Source organism: Argentina silus (assembly GCF_951799395.1).
Source record: "Argentina silus genome assembly, chromosome: 7".
Taxonomy (NCBI): Eukaryota; Metazoa; Chordata; class Actinopteri; order Argentiniformes; family Argentinidae; genus Argentina; species Argentina silus.
This window is the reverse complement of record NC_139661.1, coordinates 3,990,469-4,005,596: the sequence shown is the minus strand read 5'-3', so window position 1 is coordinate 4,005,596 and position 15,128 is coordinate 3,990,469. Positions and strand designations below refer to the sequence as shown.

Below are 15,128 nucleotides of genomic sequence, written 5' to 3'. Positions count from 1 at the left end.
GTCTGTCAGAGCAATACTCATTCTACGAAGGTAGGGTGCTGTAGCCACAGTGGCCACAGTTTGCACATCCCAAGGTGAACTCAGTCATTTCAGGCGATCTTTATGAACGCCATTGTTGTTCCATGAAGTTCTTTTTTTTTTTTTTTTTTCAGTGACACAGCTGTGTGTGTGTGTGTGTGTGTCCAATGTTGTGTGTGTTCCTTGTTCAATTCATGATTTAATTCATTGGTTGTCTTCTCTTTCACAGGATGGCACAGTTGGGGGCTATTGCCTCGATCATTTTAGCAATTGGAGGCGCTGCTCTCTTCTCCTCCGTACACAAGATTGAGGAGGGGCACACTGGAGTATACTACAGGTCAGTGTTAGCCAGTGTTTTCCATTTGATGTGACTGTCTGTGCATTGTGTGATGGAAATCTTTCAGTGAACAACAATAAACAATGTTTGGTCTCAGTTGACAGTTTTAATGCATATACAAAGTTTAAACAATTCTGCTAACGGCCGGATCAGCATTCCTTCACCAACAGTGTGGATTCAGATACTGATGCTGTGGCTGAGGAGAGGACCGTCCTTAACTCCAATGCTTGTACGTCATAGGTCTAGGGGTAAACATATCTTGCATCTGTTTGCTGATAAAGAAGCTGGGAAAGACGTGTAGGCATTGTGAGCGACTATCTCAAACCTCAGCCTGCACTGTATCTTTGATACAGTCGGTTTTGGTTCTTCCTCAGTCACATTAAAAATAACAAAGTACATTGGGTCACAGAGAGGTCAATACATTTCATATATGACTTAAGCAAAATAGTACCAAATATATTTTTTGCCATTACAATTGGTGTTTAGTTTTGTTTTCTGGGGGCATAACATAACGCAGCTTGCCCATTTTATGTCATCCAACTGTAGGAAATGAAGATGATTTGGGCTGTTAAATGTAATGTCATTTGCATGTCATCCCCATATATATATATATATATATGTGTGTGTGTGTGTGTGTGTGTGTGTGTGTGTGTGTGTGTGTGTGTTCCTACAGAGGAGGAGCTCTCCTGACCACCACCAGTAGTCCTGGCTTCCACCTTATGCTTCCCTTCATCACCAATTACAAGTCCGTGCAGGTGAGACAGGGCTGATGAAGAAAACATAATTGAACAATAACACATTGATATAAATGGAATAACGTATGGATGAGTGTTTAACAGTGTCTCTTTGTCTTGCAGACTACTCTGCAGACAGATGAAGTGAAGAATGTTCCGTGTGGCACAAGGTTGGTTTGTCATGTTTTGATTGAGATTCTGTGCTGTGCCACCTTTTTTTACCTCTACTATCAGATGTGGTGTTTTGGGATCGGTAGATGCTAAGTGGGATCATTGGGATGACTCTACCTACCCTAAACCTTAACCATAACCCTCACTTATCCCTAACTTTAACCCTAACCATAATCCTCACCTATCCCTAACCATAACCCTCACCTATCCCTAAACCCTAACCATAACCCTCACTTATCCCTAACTTTAACCCTAACCATAACCCTCACTTATCCCTAAACCCTAACCATAACCCATCCCTAAACCCTAACCATAACCCTCACCTATCCCTAAACCCTAAACCATAACCCTCACCTATCCCTAACTTTATCAGTTTTAAATCTCATCTTCAATGGGCTGACATCACAGTCGGGCTGTCCCAAGCATCCCACTTATGAATTTACCATTTGGGAACCCCAGGCTAACTTTGTTGAGCATCCATGGTTTGCAATAAATGGCTAAAAGTGTTGAGTTTTAAATGCTATTCTCTTTTCTCAGTGGTGGAGTTATGATTTACTTTGACCGGATAGAAGTTGTGAACTACCTCGTACCCTCAGCAGGTAAACCGTTCAGCTTCAACTTCATAAACGATCTTTGACTGATATTTAATTGCTGATTTGTGTTTTAGTTTCATAACAAGTAGAACCCACTATACTTTTGACATTGCATGTGATCGAGTGTTTTTAACGTCATTCAGTGTTATGAGTGAACAGGGGGGGAAAAAGGAGGTTTCAGTAGAAACTTTGTGTGCTTGTTCAGCTGGCTGAAAGTATTGTAATGGAAGTGGAAGAAGTTGACAGAGAGAGAGATGTCTTTTGATATATCTTCAAGTACAATTCATGGAAAGTAAGCTTCTGGTGACCATTGAAACCCCAAACAACTAAAGTAAGTTCAGCGTGAACATTTTAAAGCTAATTTGGTATGTCTATCTTAAAAGCACCAACATTTTAAAATGTACCATAGCAATTACAATGTCTCCAGTTAAAACCCACGTTAATTCATACAATTTGAAATTGTTTATAGTGTAAAAAGTCTAAAAGGTCTTCAAAATCTGTATGTAAATGTCGTGAGGTATGTCAGTCTGCACAACTTTAAAGTTGTACTGGGGTGTCTCTCTGATTGTAGGTAATCGGATCACAGTTATACGTTCACTGCAGTGCGTTCGTTCATTCAATTAGCTTAACATTAGGCTACTATGTGCTGACTGTAGGCTTTGTGGTTATACGGGATGAAGTTTAGCCTTGGATGTGCTCCTGGAGAGCTGTTTAGTTCCTGGTCACAGTTGGAGGTTAGACTATGCGTCCAACTCTTCAGACACGTATAGAAAGGTCAGGGAGGGAGGGAATGACAGGGAGGGAGGGAGGGAGGGAAGTCAAGTGGTGTTGCTCATAAGTGAACAGTGTACGAGTGATAAGGTAGACTGGATGCTGGCAGGAGAGTGCGAAGGCAGGAGTGTCGATTGAATGCGTCACCTTGAATTGTTTCTCCAACTTCCACGCGTACATGGCTAAATTGAAGCCACCTCATGACGGGGTGGGAAGATTTGAGTATCTCGTCCAGGCTGTGTCTGTCAATAGCCTATTGCTTGAGAGATTGAACTGGAATGAATGACACATCATCGAATGTTCTTTCTTAGAAAAACAGCTATGGTCATAAAAAAAGCCCATAGGGACCAGCTCTCACTGCTTCACAAGCACACTAATACAATAAGTATGCAAGGTAACATGAGTCATGACTCATGCTTTGGAAGAAAAACTACTAAAAAGACATCTGGTGGGGGTGCTTAGTGGTGTAGCACACTAATGCTCTTACCACATAATCGCAAGGTTCCTGGTTCGATTCCGACCCTCGACCTATGCCGTTGGTGTAAGAGGTGGTTGTTTAAAGTGACTATGTTCTGGTAAGTCCATTCTGTGGGTGTGATGGGGGTAAAGTCATGAGTTTGGGGTAGGCTTATTCATGAGCCTGATGGCCTGGGAGAAGTAGCTGTTGGTGAGCCTCTGAGTTTTGGCCCTGAGGCTCCGGAGGAGGCTCCGTCTTTTGGACGGCAACAGTTCAAACAGGCTGTGGTTGGGGTGGCTGGGGTCTCTGATGATCCTCCGGGCTTTGCTGACACGTCGCTTGTTGTATATGTCCTTGATGGAGAGAAACTCACATCCACTGATCTAATCAGCTGTCCGCACCACCACCTGCAGCGCCTTGCTGTTGAGGGCGGTGCAGTTGCCACGCCAGGCAGTGATGCATCCCGTCAGGATGCTCTCGGTAGTGCCCCTGTAGAAGGTCCGCAGGATCTTGGGCTCCATGCCAACCATTTATGAAGTCGCTGAGCGATTTCTCTCTCTCCTCTGCAGTGTTTGATATAGTGAAGAACTTCACAGCCGACTACGACAAGGCCCTGATCTTCAACAAGGTTCATCACGAGCTCAACCAGTTCTGCAGCGTGCACTCTCTACAGGAGGTCTACATCGGCTTGTTTGGTAAGAGGACTTTCCCCCCCGTGTCTGGTTTCGAGTTAGGATTCCACCACCCGTGTCTCTACAAATCTTATCTTCAACAGACGGTGTCCTTGTTGTTCTCTCAATCCACTCTTTCTCTCATCCACTCTTTCTTGTATGTGTGTGTGTGTGTGTGTGTGTGTGTGTGTGTCTGTCTTGGATCCCTTCAGACCAGATAGATGAGAATCTGAAGCTGACCCTGCAGGATGATCTGACCAACATGGCTCCAGGTCTCATTATACAGGTAGGAACACAAGGGTTAGGTATGCCATACATCAAACACAAAGGGGTTGAAGTAGAGGACTTTTTTTTTTTTTTTTTTGTGCAGGTCCTGTAGTGTAGTGATTAATGCTAGGCAGATAAGTGGGCTGCCCAAGGGTACCATGAGGGTTCGCTCAAACTAAGTGGTAGACAATCAACAGATCAGTTTCGCAATAGCTGGCAAACAAAGGAACTGCATTGGCACAAACTCTTCAAGGGAGAGATGGAGAGAAAGAGAGCAATCTCCTCCCCTGACCCACTCCCCCATCATTCCTCACAGTTTAAATCCCCATAAGGGGATTGCAATAACAATGACAGGGTCTTGCCAGGTCAAGAACTAATAATAGTACAGTTCAGAGGGCTCTGAAAGTTATAATCAGACTTCCTGGTGATGAAAATGTTTCTCATTATTTTCTCACAATGTAGTTCCACACAAATGAATACAATTGGTCTATAACACTGCCCATCTCTCTCTCTCTCTTTCTCTCTCTCTCTCTCTCTCTCTCTCTCTCTCTCTCTCTCTGCCTCTCTTACCGTTATGGTCGGTAATCTGTGGCCTCTAGGCGGTGCGCGTCACGAAACCCAACATCCCTGAGAGCATTCGCAGGAACTACGAGCTCATGTGAGTTTTGGGCTGTGGTCAAGCAACGGTTACCCAATGAATGTTCCCCCGACTCCCCTGCGGTCACAGGTGTATTTATGTTATTTTTCACAAGTGGATCTGTTCCAAATCCTCCGCCAAAACCTGCTGTTTCTTGTCTGTCTTTATCTGTGTAGGGAGGGGTGTTCTAGTGGAGTGGTAGCATTTGTTATTAAGCACATGACATCTGATTTAGTAAATGGTGATGGAGCATGCACTGTTTTCTCTGTTGAATTAATGAAAGCTCTGTCTGTGCATGTCTGTCTGTGCATGTCTCTCCGTGTGTGTGTCCGTGTGTGTGTCTGTGTGTGTGTGTGTGTGTGTGTGTGTGTGTGTGTGTAGGGAGAGTGAGAAGACGAAGCTGCTGATTTCCGCTCAGACTCAGAAGGTGGTCGAGAAGGAGGCAGAGACAGAAAGGAAGAGAGCGATTATAGGTCAGTCAGACCCCTGCACCATACAAGGATGAAAGGGAAAAACACTGTTAAAAGACATAGCTTTTAAGATATTTATATAGTTGAGCTGGTATTTCTCTGGTGATTTGTCATCTGTCCCAGTTCTAACAGAGAGGGTAGGATTTTAACGTGTATCCCTCTGTGCTGTCCCCCCTGTTTGATCTGAAGAGGCTGAGAAGGTGGCACAGGTGGCTGAGATCAAGTTCTCACAGAAGGTCATGGAGAAGGAAACCGAAAAAAGGATTTCTGAAATTGAAGGTGTGTGTTCCTGTGCCTGTGAAAAATCCACTTTGATTCGGGTGTGTTTACAACAAGGCCATTCGGACCAGATGGTTTTGCTCTTTCTACTTTTATCAGGTTTCTACTTTTATCATTCAGCCTGGTCTTTCTTACATTTTTGCATTGCCTCTTGGGTTGCTGTCCAATAAAGCAGCCTCTTGAGAACTATGTGGTTGAGTGTGGAAGAACTACTGAAGTGGAATACATTTTAGATGAGCCGTCCCAACTACCTCCTCTCTCTTCAGCAACTGTTTCCATCTCGGAAGGCCGCTGTGGCTTTCCACGCTTTATTGCCCTGCTCATGCTGTGTCCTGTGACCTTTGGCCTTTCTGCCCTCTTATAGACAGTGCTTTCCTGGCCAAGATGAAGGCTAGAGCTGACGCAGAGTTCTACACAGGTCAGAGAACTGCAGAAGCCAATAAGGTAAGAAACACAGAGAGAGAGAGAGACACACTTGCCCTTAAGCTGCAACCCAACAGCATCCACGAGAGGGTTAGGGCATACGTCATTGACCTCTCCGCTCTCTCTCTCTCTCTCTCTCTCTTCTCTTCTCTTCCAGCTGAAGCTGACGCCAGAGTACCTGCAGCTGATGAAGTTCAAGGCCATCGCTTCCAACAGCAAGATCTATTTCGGGAGCGAGATCCCTCAGATGTTTGTAGACTCCGGGCCAGGCTCGTCCAAAGCTTCCGCTGCCATGGACATCCTGGCAGAACAGATCCTGGACATGGACTAAATGAGGAGAGAGTAGACCCCCCCCCCCGCCCCCCCCACACTCCCTAACCCTCCCACCCCCCCACCTCCCCACCCCCACGACCAATCCCCAGGGCTGGAATTGTCCCAGGCCAGAGATGAAAGGCTCTAGGAGAGGTGAATGTGAGGTAACTAAGAGATTGTAACTGTGTTGTGTGGTTTCTGTAGGCTGAACAATTTAATTGTCAATGCTTTTTTGTTTTTTTTGTTCTTGCACCAGGGACATGTACGTGTCGTTGCACTTATGCAAGTGTGCGATGTTTGTTTTGCTGTATGTTTTGCTCAATTGTAAACCGATTTTGTAGCACTTTTGTGTTTCTTTTTGATGGTTGATTTATGCCGTGCCAGCACACAAGCTTACAAGAGATGTGTATGGTGAGACAGTTGTTAATGGTTTTTACCAAGTTGTGGAGATAACCCATGTTTCGTCATACAGATCCCTCTCTTGAAATATTTCAAAATGGACAATTCCCCCCCACCCTTTTCAACTCAGAGAATCAGCATTCATGTAGTCTTGATCTCCAGGCTTCTCCTTGTGTTGCTCTGGCATTGGGGAGTCTGGGAAGCCAAGGCTAGCATTGATGTTTTAAAAGATTTTTTACAAAAAGAAAAGCCAAGGTTGTAGCTGAATGGACCAAATCTGCAATCTTGCAGATCTTTCTATTTGTCCAGTTGAACACAAATGGCTATGACAGTTTATTAATCATTGTTCCTGAATAAGTGCGAAGACCACTTTGAGAAGATGGGTCCTATATTATAGAGTGAGCACTGTTGAGCATCTGTTTGAGATGGTATAGACAGAGCTCCTCTCCTTGAGTCGAAACATTGCCTTGTGCTGGGAGAGAGAACAACTAGCTCTCTGTCTCTAGTAGAATGGGAATACAGAGGAAGTGTTACTGTAATGATCTCATAAGAAACCACACTCCAACAGCTACATCATGTTCCACACTTTCTCCAAGTGTTTGTCTGTCTGGTGCTTTGCCTCCCATTTGAAGCCACCATTTTCCATGTCTCTTTTTTTTAAATATATATAATATATTTTATATATATATATATATATATATATATATATATATATATATATATATATATATATATATATATATATATATATATATATTACACAATGTGGAAAGAATTGCACTGAACTTATAGGACAGCCCAGTTGGTTGACACAAAGTTGTGCTATTGGAAGTATGACTTATCTGTTTCCTGTCTTGTTTTGGGAAGATTAAAAAAAAAAAGAAGAAAAAAAAAAAAGAAGATGGTTTAATGAATCATTGTGGAAATATGCATCTGGGAACTGAAGGGAATCGGTTAATTCCTGTTCCTGGTATAAACTGTTTACCAAACCAGCCATGCAGTATGTCATCAAGGACCAAACAAAGTCTTACCATCATAGGCTCTGGTGAAGTGAATGACACTTCATTGTTCAGTATTCGAGAGGTTTCTCTTCTCTCATCATTTCTCTCTGATACATGACTGATCATGTCCATAGAAATTAATCTCATCATAAAGAACGCATTCTGGAAGTATGGACCAAAGGTTTGTTTATTTTCCCATGAAGACTTAAGAGAGCAGGCATGTGGACCCATACATCATTAGCCTTTGTGGAAGGAATATCTGCGGTCAATCGTGCACAATTGGATAGGTTTATGTTTGAAATGTAATCAAATACTTAGTTTGTTGGTTTTCCCTTTTTGAACATGGTTTAGCTGCAGTTTGATTCTTCTCTATTACATGAAGAAAAGCAGAAAATAGTTGCTGCATTAATTCTCATGTATTCAAGTCGATTTTTCATTCATGTTTGAAGGATTTGATGATGGATTTAATGGCATCGTTTCAGGGGCTGTAATGAAACGTATTGTTTTTTTAATGCCTCGTTTCTTACTGGGGCCCTCAATGTTGGAGACTCAAATCAGGCTGCAATCAATATGTAACTTTGTTAGTGCTTTGATCAAACTTCCATTTTGTTAGAGGCACTTAATGCTCGTGTTGTGTATCTGTGAAACAGTTCTCTCCATGTAACCTGGTTGATTGTGGCTGAGTGTGCTCCATGTCAGCCTGTAAGTGACTACCTGTATAGACTGTTTCTATTAACCTTGGCTCAGGTTGACTGACTGATTATGACTTGAAGGGAACTATTTTTGCACTCTCACTTCAATTGTGAATGAGCAATCCACATTTATACAATAAAGTGAGTTTTTCTTTGATGAGGAGTTCAAGAGTGTTTTTTAAATGTAGCACTAGTACTCCTTGACAACTTTAAAAGTTGCTCCATGGCATCGGTCCATGGGTGAACAGTTTTCAAACATTAACATGTTTAATTCTAGTTTAGCTATTAAGGAAGGAATGGTATGTGTTTTTGATCAATTGTAAGATTAGGCTATACTGAGTAATGATGTGATTTTAGAAAATGTAATGATGGATTCACAAGGAAACTGCCACTCAGTTCGAAAACAACAACAGCGTATAAATGTAGATTTTTTTTATTCAATGGCATATTCAACTTATATTTGAGGAGACATGACCTCATGAACCACTACAGTATCTAATAATTACACACTGACAAATTGAAGCCGTATGTTTCAGTTTCCTGATGCAATTTCTCGTCTAATAGGTACAATGACTGTACTTGTTATGTTAACCTTTAAACTACACTACCATACAATTACACTCTCAGTTCATCCCCTATTAGCGAACATCAAAGATTAAACTTGTTCGCTCAAGCACTGCTATTACATATTCTCTCTTTGCTAGAAAAACCCTACAATTCCAGACAGGGTGTAAAAATTCAGTCAAGTTCAGGCATATAGATAATTATTCTGTGTCATATACACTCACTCAACACTTTATTAGGAACACTATACTAAAACTGGGTAGTATAGTCTCAATTCTTTGTGGCATTGATTGCACAAGATGTTGGAAACTTTCTTTTGAAATTCTAGTCCATGATGACATGATTTCCTGTTCTCCCACATCCCAATGGTGTTCTATTGGATTCAGAGATTGGGAAGGCAACTAAAGAACACAGAAGTCATTGTCATGTTCATGAAACCAGTTTGAGACGACTTTTGCTTTGTGACATGGTGCATTATCATGCTGGAAGTAGCCATTAGAAGATGGGTAAATTGTGGCAATGAAGGGATGCACATGGTCAGCAACAATACTCAAATAGGATGTGACATTCAAGCAATGATTGATTGGTATTAACGGGCCCAAAGTGTGCCAAGAAAACATTCCCCACCTCCACCATGAGAAGGTGTACAGGTGTTCCTAATAAAGTGTTCAGTGAGTATGGAGTGAGTATATTTATGTCAGATCATACACCTGTACTGACAGAACAAACAAACAGAGCATTAAATCCAACTACTGGACCCTGAATGAAAGCCCCAACAGAGAAACATAATCTTTTGGCTTTGTTTAGAATTTTATGGAATAAAATTGTAATATTATTATCTGATTTGATGTTGACATTATTTGTAGCAGATACTTGTTTAAAGTTGCAATCTGTAATTCAAACAACAATAAAGTGGTCTCCCCACCACTTTTTTGGTAAACAGCTGAGAGATGGGGCTGGACAGATCTATGGATGCAAAATCTGACCATCCATGAGATATAAATTATAGTTTGAACCATGTTTTGAAGCTATACAGTGTTTATTTACAATTGCATTGTTCACAAACAATGCAGCAAAACAATATTAAATGTTGGGTTCTGATAGGGTATGACAGTTGAACTAAAGTCATGAGGCATTTATAAATGATATTCTTCAAGAATCAATGGCTGTATATAATTCATTTAAAGTCCAAACATGGATGTACCAATTACAGATTACAGAAGTCATGACAAGAAAATACTGGACCACTACATTCGGGACCCCATGATTTATGGGAAACAGGCTTAGTTAAGGCTGGAATGTTTCACTTTCGAGGAGTCACAGTACACTCCCACCAAACGTCAGACAGCATTCTGTTTTCAGAAGAAGAAAGGGAGTATTTAAGCGCGTGGGGTCTGAGATACTCAGGAATACATACTTTCGAAGACAGTGGAACGGAAATTGTGAGAAGATTACAGTAGACTGTTAAATGTACAATACAAATACACATTGGTGAAATGCAAGAAAGCCACGGTTTAATGCTGACGTTATGAATGTCACTTTTCAACACCATGGAGACCAAGATGGACTATTACAGACACTCTGGGATCATTTGCGGGGACGACAGGAGTTACTCCTATCACCTTACCTGCCTGCATTCATCGCTTTGCTCACACACCTAATTCTATGCACACCTTTTCTAGCACTTGATATGCTGGGATGCTTCTGGACTCGGATAGATCTGTACAGGATTTCTAGGAGCTCTGAACCACAGTGCTTGCGGCGATGGGTTGACTGCTTTTGGAGGATACTCTTCAAATACATCACATCTGTTCTGCCCGCCACCGCGCTTTTCCAAAGCCTGCGGACACCAATATGTCCCGAGCTTGCGCCAACTTGCCGTCAGCTCTTTCTAGAAGTTGTCGCATGCTTACTTTTGTTCGACACTCTGTTCTTTATATGGCATTACTTCATGCACCGGTAATTACTTTTAATAATGTAAAAACGTTTCGAGTGAACCATGTGTAAACTGTACTGTTAAGAGTCAGTAATGCGCTCACCACGTAATCGCAACGTTCCTGGTTCGATTCCGACCCTCGACCTATCTTGCATGTCATCCCTCCTCTCTCTCCCATCCTTCCTGTCAGTCTCTACTGTCTCTATCCCAATAAAGCAGAAATGCCCTAAAAACATATTAATAATAATTTAAAAAAAGAGTCCCCCTCTTTGTGGTAGCCTATTTATTGAAACTTTGAAGAAACGTTAAGTAAACGTTGAGAAAATTGTAGTAAACGTTGAAAAGGTTGTCACTAGTTGTGACAACTAGTACCATATCACAACTACTGTAGGTCTGTCAAACGTTTTAAATAAGTATTTACATTTACATTTATGGCATTTAGCAGACGCCTGACAAAAGAATAGAGTATATCGCATGGTTTGCTGTGATTAATCACTAATTAATTATCTGTTGTCAAAAACAACAACACAAATTCAAACGCCAATCATTTCACGTGGAAAACGTACAAATGATAGAAACAAATGAAAACAAATCCACAGACATAATTTGACCCGCAAATGCGACAGTTCTAACACTGTCTTGTCACTGCCTTTTTGTCACATTTGTTTGCAAATGTAAGACAATTTATTCACAAATCCTTAACCATATTTACAAATCATTTTGGATTTATTAAAAATAATGGTTTACAGATCAAGAGGTGTTTGTGTGTGCATAGTAAATTATATTTGTGTTATTTTGTTTACGGATCATGGTACACATTTGTGAGTTGTGTTCTATTTACAATAATATCGGCAGTAATCTATCTCCATGACCCTCTCAAACATGGAGAGAAGCTTTGAAAACCTCTTGGCTATTGTCTGTTGCATGTCACAAATAAAATCCATTTTATGAATTATTCTTTGCCTATTGAAAGCAGTTGCTGCTCCTGTAGTCTCATGCAATCTATGGCCTCTGGCAAAATGTGTTATGGCAAGGTGATGTTGTGCATGCCATGCTGACTGTTTTACTTAAATTGCTAGCGGCTGTGAGAAGAAGCTCCTACATTAGTGCCAGCTTGGCAGCAGTAGGATAATCATTCCCCCATTTGCATTGGGGAGTGTGGTCAGTTATAGAGAGAAGGGGGATTATGTAACCCCCTGTGGCCCTCTCTTCCAAGCGGTATGGACCAGGTTTGACACAGGTGGTAATGTGCAGTGCATAGCCTGTGGTAGCAGAGCTGTTCACAATTGTTCACAATTAATCGACACTAGGGTACATGTATGTATGTATGTACTTTGAGAGGGTTGTCTCCACGCATTCAGTAATGCGTCACACACACACACACACACACACACACACACACACACACACACACATCCCATTTGAAAAGGGTAGGCCTATCCATTGGCTATGTTCATGTATTGTCCCTTGTGATTGTGTAACACTAAACTGCTGTCTGCATACTCCCCAGGGTTCCCTGGCTGTATCTGAGAGTCCACCAGACTCACCACCAGAACCGGACCGCCTTCGCCCTGGCCGCGCAAGACGCCAGCTCGGCTGAGTTACTGTCCCTGCTGGTGATTGCCCTGAGCAGTGCCTCCATGGTGGGCTGCCACCCCCTGAGCGAGGCCCTGTTCCACTTCCTCAACACCTGGCTGGCTGTGGAGGACCACTGCGGCTACAACCTGCCCTGGGCTCTTCACAGACTGCTGCCATGCTTCGGAGGGGCCCCGTACCACCAGGCCCACCACCAGATGTACAGGGGAAATTACGCCCCCTACTTCAGACACTGGGACTGGCTCTGTGGGACCAACATCAGAGAGGAGTAGGCAAAGAAGTAGGAGGGTGGCGAGGGTGGCGAGGGTGGCGAGGGTGGTAATCAGTGGACTTGTGTATGACACAATGTGTTACGGTGTGTTAGGAACACACTCACTCACTCCCCAGTGAGTGCATAGTGTACCTATGTATCCATGTGGCATTTGGGTAGAGCAGCAATCTGAATATTTGATGGAAACACAGACAATGCTGGTCATTTTGCTGAGCAAGTTTCCATGTTTTTGATAACCTCTACCAACTGATAGAGTGTATAGGTTTTTGAGGTTATTTGATGAGTTTTTTTCCCTATACATTGGTCGCATTGATATTGACCCCTTCATTTTTTTAAATGCAGTTTTTTTTAAATGATCTTCACATAGCTTACAATATCTAAAGCAATAGCTTGTTAATATTCTGTTGCAATATTATTGCAATATATTCTATCAGTTATCTTTAGCATTGGCAGTACTGTGTGTAAACTTTGTGCTTTTCATTGTTGAATAATCTTAACAAAAAAAAAGTTAAATTACGTATTCATTGTATCTAGATAAAAAATAGTTAAATACACAATGTGAATTGTGCATTTATCGGAAATCGAGCAAAACATTGAATCCAGACTTTGGTGGTTTTTGCTATGTATGTTTATTTTTTATGGGATTTCTGTGGTATTTAGGATAGCCGTGTATGGTTTTTGGTTTTTGTTTCAATGGATCCCCTAGGATTCTATCCAGTTCACCAAACAGAAAACAGATGTTTAAAAAAATAGGTCTCAGTCATTTGAAATGTTTTTTGTTTCAGCAAAAGAAAAAAGAAAAAAAGTAATCAGCAGTACCATAATCATGAGAATGAGCCTTATATCAGTGTCCTCATGAGGCTCTATGAGGTCCACTCACATTTCAACACAGAATATTTACAGAGAGGTTGATGTTACTCAACTAAGCTCCCTACACTTCACCACTATAAGATAGGACTATCTCTTTAAAAGGGGTTACCATGGGAGCAGTGAAACAATGTCCCATAACACACTGCAAGAAAAGGATTTTATGTGCAATACAGAGACAAGTTAACCATTTTAGATACAGAATTGTTGCTATGACATATGACATGACATTTTGATAAAGATATACTTGTGTGTGAAATGAAATATGAAACATAGGTAATGTTTCTCAAGAAGAATATTGACAATTTAACGAATGTAGGTTTGTTTTGCGTACGTCCCAGGTGAACACAAGTCTAGTAAAGGTGATGATGAAATACAGCTGGGGGTATTTTTCTGTTGAAAGTCATGTTTATTTTTCCATTCTCTAAGGATTTCAGGGTGGCTTAGCCATTAAAATCACCCTACTCATACTCAATCACAATGAAATGTTCTCTGGCATACGTCTGAGTGTTAACAGCTGCCTTTCATTTAACCTCACTAAGCTCTTTTTGAAGAATTTAATCATCAAATTTTTTTTTTACTGCCTGAGTGAAGCTCAATATGTTAAAGTTACAGCGCTTCATGTTTAGTATCATTGAGCAATTGTCATTAGTTTGGATCTGAGGTGAGACTTTGTTTGGTCTGCTATTTACAGTACACTGCTATAGGTAGCCACCACATCTTGAAATACACACAGATCTCCACACCTTGACATTTACATTTACATTTACATTCATGGCATTTAGCAGACGCCTTTATCCAAAGCGACGTACAACAATACATTTGTTTAAGTAAGTGAATCATCTATCCAACAGTCATCATAAGACAAAGTAATTAATGCTCACACCAGGGGCCATTGGCTGTCGTAATGCCAGTAGGCTAAAATATATATATATATATATATATATATATTTTTTTTTTTAATTAAATATATTTTATTAGCAGGAGAGAACTTGTACAGGGGGGTAGCAGGGGAGAAGAGGTCTCGGGGTTAGGGTTAGTATAGGGGGTGTAGTGAGGGTGAAGCGGTCTTTAGGAGGGACTGTTAAGATATAACACACAGATATGCAGTTCATTGACTGCATTGTGCAAGTGTAAAGAACACAAAGTCATGATAGAAGATGACACTGAATATGACCCTGGATATTCCATGTTCCAGTAACATGATGTCATAACTTTTCATGAGTAAAAGTTCCAAGAATACCTTGAAGGACCACAAGAGGTCTTCACTGAGTCATCCTGCAGTGCAATGAGGCAGTGTTTTCAGTCAAACACGCATTGCATGATTTACTCAGCAGATTCCCAGAGCGGTTTTGGCTAAAACAGCAGACCAGCCTAGTCCTCTCATAGATACAGTAGTTGTTTATCTTTTTTAGAATGAGTGTATAGTTCTTGTGTAAATGAAGAGTCTGCATGAACATTGCTATGGCCGGTTTGACTTGAGTCTCCATAGTAATAATAGATGAATCATTTTGTAACTTTATAATTACCTATGTAATGAACAGCAGGCTATGCAATTACTTGAAGTATGTTATCAAAATTGGTTTCCGAAAAAAATATCCAACTCCTCCACCCCATTTTTGAGCCCCCTCCATCCTCATATCAGTGATAATTCAACACAGG

General features: G+C 41.3%; 2 protein-coding genes across 4 annotated transcripts in view; both read left to right on the top strand.

The window, feature by feature from the left end:
- erlin2 (ER lipid raft associated 2) overlaps nt 1-6,483 on the top strand; it is a 7,564-nt gene extending 1,081 nt beyond the window's left edge. For 2 of the 3 annotated variants that reach the window (XM_083674053.1, XM_083674052.1), the window contains exons 2-12: nt 248-355; nt 1,029-1,110; nt 1,213-1,259; nt 1,798-1,859; nt 3,651-3,776; nt 3,965-4,038; nt 4,619-4,677; nt 5,038-5,129; nt 5,316-5,405; nt 5,770-5,849; nt 5,986-6,483. In XM_083674053.1, the coding sequence (XP_083530179.1) occupies nt 249-355; nt 1,029-1,110; nt 1,213-1,259; nt 1,798-1,859; nt 3,651-3,776; nt 3,965-4,038; nt 4,619-4,677; nt 5,038-5,129; nt 5,316-5,405; nt 5,770-5,849; nt 5,986-6,159 (993 nt within the window). In that variant the 5' untranslated portion in view covers nt 248 and the 3' untranslated portion in view covers nt 6,160-6,483. Of the gene's footprint in view, nt 1-247; nt 356-517; nt 585-1,028; nt 1,111-1,212; nt 1,260-1,797; nt 1,860-3,650; nt 3,777-3,964; nt 4,039-4,618; nt 4,678-5,037; nt 5,130-5,315; nt 5,406-5,769; nt 5,850-5,985 lie in introns of those variants that run through there. The other variant, XM_083674054.1, reaches the window with a different exon arrangement.
- Nucleotides 6,484-10,232: 3,749 nt separating this feature from the next.
- ch25hl3 (cholesterol 25-hydroxylase like 3) lies at nt 10,233-12,600 on the top strand (the record flags this gene model as incomplete). Its single annotated transcript, XM_083673252.1, has 2 exons — nt 10,233-10,755; nt 12,243-12,600. Exons 1-2 carry the CDS (start codon nt 10,325-10,327, stop codon nt 12,598-12,600), a joined length of 789 nt encoding a protein of 262 aa, XP_083529378.1. The 5' UTR covers nt 10,233-10,324.
- Nucleotides 12,601-15,128: the final 2,528 nt, after the last annotated feature.